Source organism: Chiloscyllium plagiosum, chromosome 26, assembly GCF_004010195.1.
Source record: "Chiloscyllium plagiosum isolate BGI_BamShark_2017 chromosome 26, ASM401019v2, whole genome shotgun sequence".
In the NCBI taxonomy this organism is placed as follows: Eukaryota; Metazoa; Chordata; class Chondrichthyes; order Orectolobiformes; family Hemiscylliidae; genus Chiloscyllium; species Chiloscyllium plagiosum.
In genome coordinates this window covers 3402396-3419987 of record NC_057735.1, presented here as the reverse complement: position 1 = coordinate 3419987, position 17592 = coordinate 3402396, and the positions used below count along the sequence as shown (strand labels likewise).

Here is a 17592-nt window from a genome sequence, read left to right as displayed (position 1 = left end):
GTCTGGACAGATGCATGAGTAGGTCGGGAGCAGAGGGATACAGATGCTTAGGAATTGGGCGACAGGTTTAGACAGTAGATTTGGATCGGCTCAGGCTTGGAGGGCCGAAGGGCCTGTTCCTGGGCTGTAAATTTTCTTTGTTCTTTGTTTTTCCCTCCATTCAGTAAAGTCATGGCTGATCTGATTTCATCCTCAACTCTACGTTCCTGCATATCGCCGATAAACATTCACCAGCCGTGGTCATCCAGAATCTAGCTTTTATTTCATAATTCACCCGTGGGATGCGGGTGTTGCTGGCTGGTCAGCAGTTATTGCCTATCCCTCGTTGTCCTTAAACTGAGTGGCTCACTGGGTCATTGCAGAGGGCAGTTGTGGATAAGTAATATTGCTATGGGCCTGGAGTCACATATAGGCCAGACCAGGTAAGGATGGCAGATTCTTTCCCCAAAATGCATTAGCGAGCCAGATGGGTTTTTCTAACAATCGTTTCATGGTATCAGTAGGTCCTTAATTCCAGACTTTTTTTATTGAATTCAAAGTCCGCCATCTGACATGGTGAGATTCGAACCTGTCCCCCCAGAAAGTTAGTTGAGTTAATGGAATAATATTCTAGTGATAGTAGCACGACACCATCACCTCTTCCTCTGCCTCAAGAATATTTAAAGATTCTGCATCCACTGCCTTTTGAAGAAGGGAATTGCAAACCCTCACAATCCCCTGAGTGAAAATAATATTTCCTCCTCCATCTTAAATGGGAGCCTTTTTTTAACCGGGTAGGGAAGGTGATGGCCCTCTAATGGTTTGGCAGGTGGTGGAATTTGAATTCAATAGAAATCTGCAACGGAAAGTCTGATGATGACCATGAATCCATTACTGATCTGGGTCACTAATATCCTTTAGGGAAAGAATCTGCCATCCTTACCGGGTCTGAACTACATGTAACTCCAGACCCACATCAATGTGGTTGACTCTTAACTACCCTCGGGGCAATTAGGGAGGGGCAATAAATGCTGGCCTAGCCAGGGTCACCCACATCCGATGAGTGAATTAAATAAAACCATTACCTGTAGTTCTAGATTCACCCACAGGTGGAAACCAGCTCTCCACATCCACCTGGTCAAATCCCCTCAAGATCTTACATGTTTCAATTAAGTCACCTCTGGCTCTTCTAAACTCCAGGGGAAATGGGCTCAGCCTGTCTAACGTTTCCTCAAAAGGCAATCCACTCATTCCACATATTAGTCTAGCGAAGCTTCTTTGATGTTTCCAATGAATGAACATCATCCTGTAAGTACAGTGACCAGTACTGTGCACAGTATTCCAGAAACCGTCTCACTAATGTCCAGTATAACTGAAATATACCCTCCCTACACGTGCATTCAATTACTCCCACAATTATATGTAATATTCCATTTGTTTTCTGAATTGCTTGCTGCACCTGCATACTAACCTTTGAATGATTATTTGTTTCTGGATCAGTTGTTCTCAAATGTAGAATCCCTACAGTGTGGAAACAGGCCATTTGGCCCAACAAGTCCAGACTGACCCTCTGAAAAGTATCCCATCTGATAACATTCCCCTACCCTATTACCTTACAGTTCCCTCACTGATGCACTGCCCCTCATCTATACATCCCTGGACAGGATGAGACAATTTATCATGGCCAATCAACCCTGACCTGCACATCTTTGGACTGTGGGAGGTAACTAGAGCACCCAGAGAAAACCCACGCAGAAACAGGGAGATTGTGCAAACTCCACACAGACAGTCACCCAAGGCTGGAATTGAACCCAGGTCCCGGATGCTGTGAGGCAGCAGTGCTAACCACTGAGCCACTGTGCCACACATTAACCATGCTGCCTGTTAACATGATTACAAGGTGTTAAAGGGGCTGGTACAGATCGATCCGCTCCCTCTAAATACTAACAGAGAACTTAGCTCCATGACATCAGTGGAATGGGTGGAGCTAATGCAATATGAACATTAACCCCTTCAGGACCATTACCTCATACAACATGAGATATATAAAAAGTATATAAAACATAATCTAGGACAAGGTGAAATATCAGCAAGTTTTGCATAAAATAACTTGAAATTTGGAACAAGTTATTGGTTTAATGAACATGGATTTACAGTAACCAATGTAAAGGAGCTGGGTTAATTCCTCATATCACTGTGTAGAAAAGACAGTAGATTGTTGGGTTTGCAAATCCCACAAGAGATGGCAGACACTGTATTTGCTGCTGTTGTTCATCCAACGTGCGCTCTAACATGTGACTCACATCGATGATAAAGCAAATTGGAAGTGTCACTCCAAGTCCCGTCACATCAGGCTTCTTACATCACTTGTAAATTGTACATCCACTTTTTATAATTTCATTTTGCTTTTGTGAATTGATTGAAAACCTATGGGGAAATGTGGAAATCTCACAATTATTGAACCATGTTGACATAATGGAAGATGAAAGCAGTAGGGATAATGAGCGTGTTGAAAGAGTTGGAATTGTTCTCGGACCCTGCTGAGTATGACATCTGTGCTGAATTAAAGTTTAGAAAATTCCGGTTTTCTCAACTGCTGAAGATTGAACCATGTAGACAGACAAACCCCAGGCCTGAACCTCTGGTCAATACATGGTTAGCTGCTCAATGTTGGGATGATGGTGGCGGGAGTGTTGATGCTACAGTTTACATCTGCACTCCTCAGTTAGACAGTGAAACATCACCTTGGAATTCTGCTCTCAACTGTAAACCAAAAAGCCCTGCATCAAGATGGCACGGGGTGCAGGTGCAATGTTTGTCTATTCATGTAGAACATGGGCATTGCTGGCTTATTACTCCTCTCCAATTGTCCATGAGAAGGTGGGGGTGAGCTGCCTTCTTGAACACTTGCAATCCATGTGTTGTAGAAGGACAAGGGCAGCAGATACATGGGGACAACACCCTCTGCAAGTTCCCCTCCGAGCCTCTCACCATCCTGACTTGGAAATATATCAACGTTCCTTCAGTTTGCCAGATCAAAATCCTGGAATTCCCTCCCTAATGATGTTGTGAGTCAACCCACAGCACATGGACTGCTACTACCCAAGTCAGGACGGTGAGGGGCTTAGAGGGGAACTTGCAGAGGGTGTTGTTCCCATGTATCTGATGCCCTTGTCCTTCTACAGAGCATGGACTGCAGCGGTTCAAGAAGGCAGCTCACCCCCACCTTCTCATGGGGCAACTAGGGATGGGCAATAATGTTGGTCCAGCCAGTGACACCCACAGCCCATGAATGAACAATAAAAAAATGGCATTAGGGAGGGAATTCCAGAATTGTGACCAAGCGACAATGAGTGAACAGTAATATATTTCTAATTCAGAATAGTGAGTGGCTGGGAGGACAATTTGCACAGGGTGATGTTCCCATGTATCTGCTGCCCTTGTCCTTCTCAATGGAAGTGGTTGTGGGTTTGGAAGGTGCTGTGTGAGGATCTTTCGTGAATTTCTGCAGGGCAGCTTGTTGGCAGTATATACTGCTGCTACTGAGCGTTGGTGATGGAGGGAGTGAATGTTGATGGATGTGGTGTATTGATGTGGTGCGTTAATGGGTAGGCAGTGGCCAAGTGGCATTATCACTAGATTATTAACTCAGAGATCCCTATCTGGCTTCAAATCCTGTCATGACCAATGGTAGTATGTGAAGCCAATAACAATCTGGAATTAATGACTCTAATTATGACCATCAAGCCATTGCCAGATTGTCAGGAGAGAAAGACCCATCTGGTTCACTAATATTCTTTAGGCAAGGAAATCTGTCAACCTTTCCTGGTCTGGCCTCCATGTGACTTCACACGACGTGGTTGACTCTCGCTCGCTTTCTGGGCAATAAATGGTATCCATGTCCTGTGAGTGAATTTAAAAGAATGTAATTGGTTCAGCATTTACACTGCACCAACTCACCAAGATCTTATTGGTAGCACCTCCCAACCTCATGATCTTGACCATCTCTAATTCATGCACCATCCTGAGTTGAGCATACGCCTCCTGTAGACATCTGGAATCCCTTCGCTAACAGCTCCATGAGCGCATCTACAACCCACACCACTGTGCAGCTGCTCAAGAGCGCAACTCACCCGAACTGAAATTCCATTTGTACATTGAAGAGACATGTTCAGACCAGTTCCATCCTTTCCAACCTTTACTGCTTATTCCTTCTGGCACCCACCTTCTCAAGGAGCAGCCAGGGCTGAGCAATAAATACTGGTCTTACCCATATCCCAAAGCTTCATTTCTGATTCCTCCCGTTGTTGACCAGTTGGTACAGAATTCATTCCTGGCTTTGCACTTGTGTGAGGTTGTGGAAAGTTCCTGGGTGTTGCAGAAAATGTAACCTAATAATTGTTAGTTCCTTCTGGAGAGGAGGGAGAATTATACGATGCATTTTCATGTTTGTTTATGATTTTGTTGCAGGATGAATGGGAGCTACTTCCAAAACGTGGACAAGTGGCTAATCCTGCTGACTGTGTGCCTGATAACAATCTGGGGACGGGTAAGCCTGGCCTCAACTCATCATCGGAGCCACTCAGGTAAGTACTGACATTTCCACTGGGGGCTTCAGTTTCCTCCCACTGAACAAAGATGTGCAGGTTAGGGTGGATTGGCCATGATGAATTGCCCATAGTAACCAGGAATGTGCAGGCTAGGTGGATTAGCTGTGGGAAATGCAGGGTTACGGGGATAGGGTGGGGGAGTGAGGCTGGGTGGGATGCTGTTCGGAAGGTTGGTGCTGACTGGATGGGCCGAGAGGGTTTCTATCATTCTAATGTATCAGCTCCGTATTTTCTCAATGTGTATCACCAAACGTTCTAGATATGATCCAGGTACTGAAATGCTTTAGTTTCACAGAACCCAACAGTGGAAACATTTTCTCTCTGACCACTTTACTGAAACCTACCACAATGTTACAAACACCTGTTAGGTCAGCCCTCAGTCTCTCTTACTAAGAGAAAAGTTAGATTCAGGAAGTGCTATTCAAGATTTCAAATACACTCCTCTCAGGCAGGTGCTTTCAAATAAAATTATTGGACTAGGCCAGATCACTCAAAATATTCTTGAGCAGGCAACCCAGACCATAACTTTGCAATTTGTTTCAGTCAGTGTACAGTGAGAATTACCAAGAGTGGGGTAGCTAGGTTGACTACTAGATTTTGCAATAGACAGAAATTTATTCATAAAATTACATAATGAAACACAAAGAACAGAATAAAAAACCCCTACAAAACCCAGTCTATCCAAACTAGACTTAATTATGTTGTTTCAAATATACACAACAGTCCCTATATCAAACCCCCTTAAAACATAATTAAGAAAAGGAACAGGTGCTTCCAGATTTGAAACTAGAAGGGGAGAAAGAAGGAGAGAGAGAGAGAGAGAGAGAGAGCCTATTTCCACACAGATCACTGTTGAACTCCCAATCCGTTCTGGACTGAACTGCTCAGCTAGAGAGCTAACCACTCCCTTTTCATTATACAGGTCATTTCTAAAACATGACCACTTTGGCCTGAAGTCTTATCTGTTTTCGTATAAACAGAAACGTCTCACAATCTCTGTACCAAACAAGTCTAATTAGCACCCGGTCTGACCCCTCTGAAAAAAGTAATCAAGGACACAGTATCCTTGAGAAAAGGAACACCTTTTAGAAAAAACAGACCAGCTTTGTGACACCACCCTCCTTAAAAAAACCCATCAATACCAAAAGATGGCTTCATTTTTAAAACCCTTCAAAACAAATTGGTTAGTAGTCTAAACACACACATACACTACAACTATACACATGCACAACATGCACAACCACATGCAAATTCAGGCTGTGGCACATCAGCCACCGAACACCTCCGTGTCTCATTCTGGTCTCGATAATGCATCGGCAATCACATTTCCGTGACCTGCCACCTGACAATTGTCAAACTGAACGGCTGCAACAACAAGCTCCATCTAAACAGGCTGCATTTTTATACTTAAAGTTCTCCACAAATGTCAATGGGTTATGATCAGGATATACAATTGTCTCAGCTGCATTGCTGGTAATATAAACACTGTAATGTTGTAATGCCAACACCAAGTTTGAAGTCTCTTTCTCCACTGTTGAATATTTCTGTTGATGAACGTTCAACTTCCTGGAAAAATACTCGATGGGTCTTTCTATTCCCTCGTCATCCTCCTGTAGGAGCACCGCACCGACACCCACATCACTGGCATCGATAGCCACCTTAAAAGACTTTCTGTAATCCAGTGAGGCTAATATTGGGGCAGAGGTTAACACAGTTTTTAGGTTGTCAAATGCCTTTTGACAGTCCACTGTCCACTGAAACTTCTTGCCCATTTTTAAGTTTGGTGAGTGGAGCAGCCACACTGCTAAAGTTTGGCATAAACTTTGGTAAAATCCACTCAACCCCAGGAACCATAGTACTGTCTTTTTGTTGACAGTGGGGGAAATTCCCCAATTGCATTTGTTTAGACACCCTGTGGGGCCATTTGTCCAGGTCCAATAACATGGCCCAGGAAGGTGACTTGGGCTTTGGCAATTTCACTTTTAGCCAGATTTACCACCAAGCCTGCCTTCCGACGTCAATCGAACAAGTCCGATAAATGCTGTAAATGTTCCTTCTGTGAGTACCTAGAAATTGCCAGGTCATCAATATACACCACACAGTTGGGTAATCCAAAAATGACCTTATTAGTCAGCCTCCGAAATGTGGCTGGAGCGTTCTTCATACTGAATGGCATGACTTTGAACTGATATCGTCCATTTGGCATTAGGAAAGCCGAAATTGCCTTTACTCTCTCTAACACAATTTCAAGTTATTTTACGCAAAACTTGCAGATATTTAGCCTTGTCCTAGATTATGTTTTATATACTTTTTATATATCTCACGTTGCATGAGGTAATGGTCCTGAAGGGGTTAATGTTCATATTGCATTAGCTCCACCCATTCCACAGATGTCATACAGAGACTGTGGGTGGAGCTCTGATGTCATACAGAGACTGTGGGTGGAGCTACATGTAGTCCAGGCCAGGTAAGGATGGCAGATTCTTTCCCTAAAGGATATTAGTGACCCAGATCAGTAATGGATTCATGGTCATCATCAGACTTTCCATTGCAGATTTCTATTGAATTCAAATTCCACCACCTGCCAAACCATTAGAGGGCCATCACCTTCCCTACCCGGTTAAAAAAAGGCTCCCATTTAAGATGGAGGAGGAAATATTATTTTCACTCAGGGGATTGTGAGGGTTTGCAATTCCCTTCTTCAAAAGGCAGTGGATGCAGAATCTTTAAATATTCTTGAGGCAGAGGAAGAGGTGATGGTGTCGTGCTACTATCACTAGAATATTATTCCATTAACTCAACTAACTTTCTGGGGGGACAGGTTCGAATCTCACCATGTCAGATGGCGGACTTTGAATTCAATAAAAAAAGTCTGGAATTAAGGACCTACTGATACCATGAAACGATTGTTAGAAAAACCCGTCTGGCTCACTAATGCGTTTTGGGGAAAGAATCTGCCATCCTTACCTGGTCTGGCCTATATGTGACTCCAGGCCCATAGCAATATTACTTATCCACAACTGCCCTCTGCAATGACCCAGTGAGCCACTCAGTTTAAGGACAACGAGGGATAGGCAATAACTGCTGACCAGCCAGCAACACCCGCATCCCACGGGTGAATTATGAAATAAAAGCTAGATTCTGGATGACCACGGCTGGTGAATGTTTATCGGCGATATGCAGGAACGTAGAGTTGAGGATGAAATCAGATCAGCCATGACTTTACTGAATGGAGGGAAAAACAAAGAACAAAGAAAATTTACAGCCCAGGAACAGGCCCTTCGGCCCTCCAAGCCTGAGCCGATCCAAATCTACTGTCTAAACCTGTCGCCCAATTCCTAAGCATCTGTATCCCTCTGCTCCCGACCTACTCATGCATCTGTCCAGACCACTAGAATATTATTCCATTAACTCAACTAACTTTCTGGGGGGACAGGTTCGAATCTCACCATGTCAGATGGCGGACTTTGAATTCAATAAAAAAAGTCTGGAATTAAGGACCTACTGATACCATGAAACGATTGTTAGAAAAACCCATCTGGCTCGCTAATGCATTTTGGGGAAAGAATCTGCCATCCTTACCTGGTCTGGCCTATATGTGACTCCAGGCCCATAGCAATATTACTTATCCACAACTGCCCTCTGCAATGACCCAGTGAGCCACTCAGTTTAAGGACAACGAGGGATAGGCAATAACTGCTGACCAGCCAGCAACACCCGCATCCCACGGGTGAATTATGAAATAAAAGCTAGATTCTGGATGACCACGGCTGGTGAATGTTTATCGGCGATATGCAGGAACGTAGAGTTGAGGATGAAATCAGATCAGCCATGAGTTTACTGAATGGAGGGAAAACAAAGAACAAAGAAAATTTACAGCCCAGGAACAGGCCCTTCGGCCCTCCAAGCCTGAGCCGATCCAAATCTACTGTCTAAACCTGTCGCCCAATTCCTAAGGATCTGTATCCCTCTACTCCCGACCTACTCATGCATCTGTCCAGACGCACCTTAAATGAATCTACTGTACCTGCCTCTACTACCTTTGGTGGCCACGTGTTCCAGGGACCTACCACACTCTGTGTAAAGTACTTGCCGCATGTATCCCCCTTAAACATTCCACCTCTCAGCTTGAAAGTGTGACCTCTCGTTATTGAATCCCTCACCCTGGGAAAAAGCTTATCTCTATCTACCCTGTCTATACCCTTCATGATTTTGTAGACCTCAATCAGGTCCCCCCTCAATCTCCTTTTTTCTAATGAAAATAAACCTAACCTACTCAACCTTTCTTCATAGCTAGCACCTTCCATACCAGGCAACATCCTCGTAAACCTTCTCTGCACCCTCTCCAAAGCGTCTACATCCTTTTGGTAATGTGACAACCGGAACTGTACACAGTATCCTAAATGCGGCTGAATCAATGTCTTGTATAATTTTAACATGACCTTCCAGCTCATATACTCAATACCCCGTCCAATGAAGGCAAGCAAACCATATGCCTTCTTGACCACTCTATCCACCTGTGCAGCAACCTTCAGGGTACAGTAGTCCAGGCCAGTAAAAATGTCTTTGTATTTTAGCCTGTGTTTTCCTCATCCCTAATGACCTCCAAGTTGTAGCTCATGCATCACTTGCAGCACCTTCTTTCTATACCCTAGTGGCAAAACAATTTGATGAAACTCTGCCCATTTTTCATCAGATTGAATGTGTGATGATCTCCATTTCCTCATTAAGCCATCTTTTGTTAAGTAATAACATGTAGGGATGCATTCACTCTCCTCTGTATATACCTTTTGATGTAATTGTTTTAAGTTCTCATCTTTCTGCTGTAACTCAATCAGCTTAACAGAGCTAAATATACTTGCATGTTTACCTATATACTCTTGCCCTTTCCCACTTATCTGATCAAAAGAAGTCTTGGATAATGCTATGTCAGCTTCCTTATCTGTGCTTTTTGATCTCTCCTGCTTCAACTTGTGCCTCTGTGATTTGTAATCACACAATCTGGGAGCATTTCTGGATAAACATCCTTCCTGTTTTCAGTTGTCTGCGTCTCCACTGGCTTTTTGACTAGAGTAGGCAGCACGCCTACCGTTGAATCTGCTATATCATTTGCAAGGTCAAATTATATTCCTGGTGCTGAGAGTTTGTCCAGTGCTCCTGCCACAATTCTCCACTCTTCTCTAGCCTTACTTTATATAATTGAACACTTCTTGTCTCACCATGAATTCCTGTTACCAGCACCTTTTCTGGCAATAGTCCATCAGGTGTACATATCTCCTTATCATTCAGCATCACAGACTGAGAGGATCCTGACTCCCTTAATAGTGTAGCCTCCTTACCTACTGCTCCTGGCCGATGTGAATAAACTTTACCCTTGCATGTATATTTTTAAGCAGATCTGGCACTTCCTCCTTAATCAACCTCTGATCATCTTGTACACTCTGAGGCAGTTGTCTAACTTCCTTGTGCCTTTTGTTACTAGTCCAACAAAATTCCCAGGCTTGCCTGGTTATCCTAGCCCACCAACACTGTGATTTCGTGTGCCCCACTTTATTACAATGAAAATACTGGAGCTTTTGAACTTCTTTGTCCCTCTCTTTTTGACCCTGTGGTAAGTTCTCCTTATGATCTTCACTGAGATCTACCTTTCCCTTTCCACGTGATGGTTTCTCTTTGCCCCAATTTCTATCCCTGATGGACTGAAATTGAAGCTGGAAGCCAAACTGAGTTTTATGGACCAGCTCATAATCATCAGCCCCTTCAGCTGCTAACCTTGCTGTTTTAACTCGCTGCTCTTCCACATGAGTTTGCACTTTTTCAGGCAGTAAACTTTCAAATTCCTCCAAATTAATTACCTCTCTAAGGACATCATAGGTTTGCTCGATTTGTAAAGCTCTTATCCATCTATCGAAATTACTCTGTTTGATCCTTTCAAACTCAATGTAGGTTTGACCAGGTTCCCTCCTTAGATTCCTGAAATGTTGTCTATAGGTTTCTGGTACAAGGTCAAATGCACTTACAAAGGCATTTTACACCTCCTCATAATCCCCAGATATCTCCTCTGATCAGGATCCAAATACCTCACTAGCCCTACTTACAACTTCATTTCGATCAACAAAACCCACATTGCCACTGGCCACTTAATTTGTTTAGCTACTTTTTCAAATGAGATGAAAAAAGACTTCCACATCCTTCTCATTAAATTTAGGCAATGCTTGAACATACTTAAACAGTTTTGCACTGGGCTCCTGACGACCAGGGGCTTGGTTAGAGTGGTGCTGGAAAAGCACAGCAGGTCAGGCAGCATCCGAGGAGCAGGAAAATTGACATTTCGGGCAAAAGCCCTTCATCAGGAATAGAGGCAGAGTGCCTGAAGGGTGGAGAGATAAATGGGAGTGGGGTGGGGGTAAGGAGAAAGTAGCATAGAGTACAATAGGTGAATGGGGGTGGGAATGAAGATGATAGGTTAGAGAGGAGGGTGGTTTGGATAGCTGGAAAGGAAGATAGGCAGGTAGGACAGGTCATGAGGACAGTGCTGAGCTGGAAGGTTGCAGCTGGGTGAGGTAGGGGAAGGGGAAATGAGGAAACTGGTGAAATCCACATTGATGCCCTGGGGTTGAAGTGTTCCGAGGCGGAAGATGAGGCGTTCTTCCTCCAGGCGTCTGATGGTGACGGAGAGTGTCCATGGCAGAGTGGGAGGGGGAGTTGAAATGTTGGGCCACAGGGCGGTGGGGTTGATTGCTCATCCTCACTCTCTTCCTCAATAAGTCCACCCTCAGCCTTTATCTCCAGCCTTTTAAGCTGGCTTTCCATCTAAAGTGTCAGTTTTTGAAGTTTAAAAGCTCTCTTTTTCCCTCTGTTCTGCTTCTAATCATAACTCAAACTGTTGCATTTCTGCTGCCCTTTCCTTATCTCTTGCTTCTAACTCAAGCTGCTTCATTTGTAATTGAATCCTTGCCATCTCTATGGATTCTGATGGTTTCTCCAGCAAGTTTAAATGCTGAGCTACTGCTGTAATTATCTCTCCTTTCCTCACAGAAGCAGGCAGCTCCAATTCCAGCTTCTCTGCTAATTCCTGCAGCTTGGTCTTATTCACCTTTTGCAAACCTTCCAAAGTCACTGCATCCACTTCCAGAAAGCTTTTGGCGACTGAAAGAGCCATTCCTATCCCAAGCTTTGTCTACCCAACCAAACCAACTCCTGAAATAAAGACCTTATCACCTACCACTTGCTGTTTAAAATCCTGCAAAGAGCCCCCCGTCTGTCTGGACTGGGCCAGACCACTCAAAACATTCTTGAGCAGGCAGCTCAGACCATAACCTAGTAATTTGTTTCATTAACTGTACAGTAAAAATTACCCGGAGTGAGGTAGCTAGGTTGACTACTAGATTTTAAAACAGACAAAAATTTATTCACAAAATTACACAATGAAACACAAAGAACAGAATAATGAACCCCTGCAGAACCCGGTCTATCCAAACTAGACTTAATTATGCTGTTCAAAACATACAGAATTATCTGATTGTTAGTATATTGGTGTTTGTGAGAAACTGCTGTGTACACGTTGTTGCTGTGTTTATTGATAGGAAGGAATTTGAATGTCTATCAATGGGGGAATGGAGGGACGGAAGCCTGAAAGTGTAAGAAGTAAACTGGTCAGATCTGAATATTGCAGCCAGATTGTAGAAGCTACAAGACCATACGATGTAGGAACAGCAGCAAGCCATTCAGTCCATCTAACATGCACTGCCATCCAATGAGATTATGACTGATCTGACAATCCTGAACTCCACTTTCCTGCCTTTTCCCCATACCCCTTGATTTCCTTACTGATTAAAAATCTGTCTGTGTCAGCTTTGAATGCACTTAATGACCCAGCCCCGACAGCCTTCTATAGTAAAGGACTTGCAGGTTGACTACCCTCTGAGAGAGTGCAGGAAAATGAGACTTGTGTAGATTTGCTGCAGCTTTGGTAGTATGGATTTGATGGGCCCAAGGGCCTTTTCGAAACTCTGTGATTCTAGAAGAAACTTCTCCTTAGGTCTGTCTTAGACGCACTACCTTTATTCTGAGATAATGCCCTTTTTCCCACAAGGTGAAGCAATCTTTCCACGTCCCTCCTGGTGAATCCTCAAAGAACCTTGTACAGTTCAATAAGATAATTTCTTGCTTGTCCAAATTCCTGGGAGCAGTGTCCTGTGGATACCTGGGAGCTCAGTCACTGATACTCAGCCTCCACACCCTCCAAAGAAAGTGAAGGAAGGTTTGAATTTATATAGTGTCTTTAACAACCACAGGATATTTGCAAGCATTTTGCAGCATAGTCGCTACTTATCGCGGCAGTTCTTCCTGCACAGAAAGATCCCACAATTAGCCACGCTCATGTTCCAATCATCTGGGTTGGGGATGTTGGTTGGGTAGAAGGATAAATATGGCGCAGACGTCAGGGAGAATTTCTCCTCTCACAGTGACCATGGGATATTTTACATCCACTTGAGATAGCAGTGAGGTCCCATCCAGTGGAGAGGCACCTCTTCAGTCCTGCACTGGGAAGCTGGCTATGATCGAGTACTCAGATCTCTGGGCTGGGCCTTAAACCCCAGATTCTGAAGTAAGGGATCTAGCCAATGTGCCACAAATGGACACTTTTTAAATTCATTCATGTGATTAGGGTGTGGCTGGCTAGACCAGCATTTATTGCCCATCCCTAATTGCCCAGAAGGCAGTTAAGAGTCAACCCCATTGCTGTGGGTCTGGAGTCACATGTAGGCCAGACCAGGTAAGGATGGCAGTTTCCTTCCCTGAAGGACATTAGTGAACCAGATGGGTTTTTCCAACAATCAGTAATGGATTCATGGTCATTATTAGACTCTTAATTCCAGACACGCAAACTCCACCATCTGCTGTGGTGGGATCCAGACCTTGGTCTATATTTCAGAGAACATCTCTGGGACACACGCACTAAACAACCCCACAGCCCTGTGGCCGAATACTTCAACTCCTCCTCCCACTCCACCAAGGACATGCAAGTCTTGGGCCTTCTCTACCGCCAAATCCTAGCCAACTGATGCCTGGAGGAGGAACGCCTCATCTTTCACCTTTGGTCTCTTCAACCACACGAGATCAATGTCGATTTCTCCAATTTCCTCCCCTCCCCTCCCCCACCTCATCCCAGACCCAGCCTTCCAACTCGGCATCGTCCCTTCGAACTGTCCTACCTGTCCATCTTCCTTCCCACCCATCCGCTCTACGCTTCCCTCTGACCTATCACTATCACCCCCACCTGCTTCTACCTATTGCCTTCCCAGCTACCTTCCACCCAGCCCCACTCCCCTCCTATTTATCTCTCAGCCCCACCAATACACCCCGACCCCACCTCCCCCTCACATTCCTGATGAAGGGCTTATGCCTAAAACGTCAACTCTCCTGCTCCTCAGAAGCTGCCTGACCTGCTGTGCTTTTCCAGCACCACTTTCTCGACTCTGATCTCCAGCATCTGCAGTCGTCACTTTCTCCCAGGATTAATCACCCTGTGATAATACCACTGAGCCATAGCCTTCCCGCCTGAAGCTGTGAGCATTGTGGGGTGTAGACTGCGCACAGTCTGGATACAGAGGGGATTAGATTAGATTACATTACATTACAGCATGGAAACAGGCCCTTCGGCCCAACAAGTCCACACCGACCCGCCGAAGCACAACCCACCCATGCCCCTACATTTACCCCTTACCTAACACTACGGGCAATTTAGCATGGCCAATTCACCTAACCTGCACATCTTTGGACTGTGGGAGGAAACCGGAGCAACCGGAGGAAACCCACGCAGACACGGGGAGAACGTGCAAACTCCACACAGTCAGTCGCCTGAGGCGGGATGTTGGAGGGATTTGCTCCTTACCTTTTGCCTGTCGTTTCCATTTTGCAGTGGTCCATGTTAAAGCAGGCACATGTGAAGTGATCGCTGCTCATCGCTGCTGTAACAAGAACAAGATTGAGGAACGCTCACAGACTGTCAAGTGCTCCTGTTTCCCCGGGCAAGTGGCTGGGACAACACGAGCAGCTCCATCCTGCGTTGACGGTATGAACTTACCCCCAAGTTAAATGAATTTTAAATTAAGTGAGGCTTCTAAGGCTGCGGCCAAACAAAGACCAATGCAGAATTACAGGGAAACAGGCCATTCGGCCCAACCACTCTGGACTGGCCTTAATGCTCCACATACAAACAAGAATAGGCCACTCGGCCCTTCAGGCCTGTTCCGCCATTCAATGAGATTGTGGCTGATGTGATTTTGCTCTACATTCCTGCCTTACCCCAATAGTTTTTCAGGAATCTACCGACCTCTGCCTGAAAAATATTCAAAGAGTTTGCATCCACTGAGGAAGGGAATTCCAAATACTCACAGCTATCAGAGACAGAAGAAATGTTTCCTCATCTCTGACTGAAATGGGTGACCCCTTATTTTTAAACTCTGACCCCTGGGTCCACATTCTCTATCAAGAGGAACCATCCTTTCCACATCCCCCCCCCCGCGATCAAGTCAGCTGAGGTTTCCATCAAGGATGCTTCTTCTCAACCTCTCCTCTCTCCCTGAGGTATGGTGGCCCCCAGGTTAAGTCACTACCAATTGTCTCTCTCTAATGAGAGAGCAGCCCCATGGTCTGCTAAGTCAGGCCCCCTTTGTCTTTTCCTTATCTGGTCACTAACTTTCCTGCCAGGGGAAAAGAGTTCTCCTAATTTATACTATCAACATTAAAATATTGTCAAAAAGGGACATGGACTTGAATTTTCTTGAATCATAGAGACACGCAGCATTGAAACAGACCCTTCGATCCAACCAGTCTATGCTGAACATAATCCCAAATGAAACCAGCCCCACCTGCCTTCTCCTGGCCCATATCCCTCCAAACCTTGCCCAGGCACGTACCTACCCAAATGTCTTTTATATATTGTACCTGTACACACATCAACCGCTTCCTCAGGAAGTTGATCCACACACAAACCAGGGAACAGGAGATTCGACGTTTCGGGCACAGGCCCTTCTTCAGGAAGAAGGGCATATTGTACCTGTACACACATCAACCGCTTCCTCAGGAAGTTCATCCACACACAAACCACTCTTGGTGTAAAAAAGATTTGCCCCTCATGTCTTTTTTAAATCTCTCTCCTCTCACCTTAAAAAGGTGCCCCCTAGTCTCAAAATCCCCCATCATGGGGAAAAGACACTCACCATTAACTCTATCTACACTTCTTCTTATTTTATAAACCTCTATCAGGACCCAAACGCAAGAAAACCGACACAATGAAAACCTTCACTGTCATGTCTCATTTTGACAATGTTTAAGCTCTACCAAAAAAACCTTTTCAGCAGTTTTAAAACCACTTGCAAATTTTCTTTTAACATTCCCTGCTCTATGGATGACATCCCTGGTGGTGAGCCGTGGGTAGACCCACAATGCCCTTCAGGAGGGAATTCCAGGATTTCAACCCAGTGATGATGAAGGAGTGACTTTTACCTCTGAGCAGGCTTTAGGGAGTCAGGAGGTGAGTTACTCACTGCAGGATTCCTTGTCTCTGACCTGCTCTTGCAGGCACTATATTAATATGATTAGTTCCAGTTCCGTTTTAGGATGTTACGGTGGGATATTCAGTGATGATAATATTATTGAATGTCAAGGATAGGTGTTAGATACTCTCTTGTTGCAATTAGTATTTTATCTATTTGTGGCTCAGAGTTAAGGGGCTGTTTGCAAAACCAAAAGTACAGGATGAAGATGCACTTTATATATTTCTGCCTGGCTATTACAGATTGCAGGATATCAGAATCTGAGTGAGCTACTAAGCATCAATGGGCAGCTCCCACAGAGGAGGAGTGGGCAGGAAGTCACACTGAAAGGAATAAGACTGGTCATGGGAATGGGCGAAACTGAGGACAGCAGATGCTGGAGATTAGAGTCAAGATTGTCTGTAGTGTTAGGTGCATCAGTCAGAGGGAAATAGGTCTGGGTGGGTTAATCTTTGGAGGGTCGGTGTGGACTTGTTGGGCCGAAGGGTCTGTTTCCAAACTGTAGAGAATCTAATCTAGTCTAATCCAAAATTAGGGTGGTGCTGGAAAAGCACAGCAGGTCAGGCAGCATCCGAGGAGCAGGAAAATTGACGTTTTGGGCAGGAGCCCTTCATCAAATCATGGAAATAGGCTATTTATCCAGAGGCTATGATTTCATCTCTCACTACAGCAGCTCGAAAGACTCGGTTCGGAAATGTGATGGCAGTAAATGTCACCATGAAGCTGTTGGATTGTGGTTAAAGATCAAACTGGCTCACAAATAAAGTCCTTTACTGAAAAACCTGTTACCCTTACCCAGCCAGGGCTGTAAGTAATAGCAGTCCCAACACAAATAACTGCCCAAGGAACGGTGTACAAAAACCTCCCTTGTCCAAGAGTGAATCAAAGAGACTAACCAGCTTCTAGGCAACTGCCTTAAAGGTGAGCTGGTAGTGTGATGGTCGTGTCACTGAATTAGCAATCCCAAGCCCCAGGTAAATGTTGTGGTCACTGGGTTCAAATCCCACCCTAGCAGTGGCAAAATTTTGTTCAAAGTTTAAAAAAACATCTCGAATTAAGAAGTTAGCTTAATGTGACCACTACTGATTCTCGTTTGATAGCTATCTGGGTCACTAAAAGCCTTTAAGGAGGATAGTCTGCTGTCTTTACCTGGTCTGGACTATATGTGACTCCAGACCCATGTCAACATGGTTGCCTTTTAAGACCATAAGACCATTAGACATAGGAGCGGAAGTAAGGCCATTCGACCCATCGAGTCCACTCCGCCATTCAATCATGGCTGATGGGCATTTCAACTCCACTTACCCGCATTCTCCCCGTAGCCCTTAATTCCTTGTGACCAAGTATTTATCAATTTCTGCCTTGAAGACATTTAGCGTCCCGGCCTCCGCTGCACTCTGTGGCAATGAATTCCACAGGCCCACCACTCTCTGGTTGAA

At 44.7% G+C, this 17592-nt stretch overlaps 1 protein-coding gene across 5 annotated transcripts in view; it reads left to right on the top strand.

The window, feature by feature from the left end:
* tafa3b (TAFA chemokine like family member 3b) overlaps positions 1–17592 on the top strand; it is a 72135-nt gene that overhangs the window by 45233 nt on the left and 9310 nt on the right. For all 5 annotated transcript variants that reach the window (XM_043716353.1, XM_043716356.1, XM_043716354.1 and 2 more), the window contains 2 exons: positions 4450–4565; positions 14515–14667. In XM_043716353.1, the coding sequence (XP_043572288.1) occupies positions 4450–4565; positions 14515–14667 (269 nt within the window). The remainder of the gene's footprint in view (positions 1–4449; positions 4566–14514; positions 14668–17592) is intronic.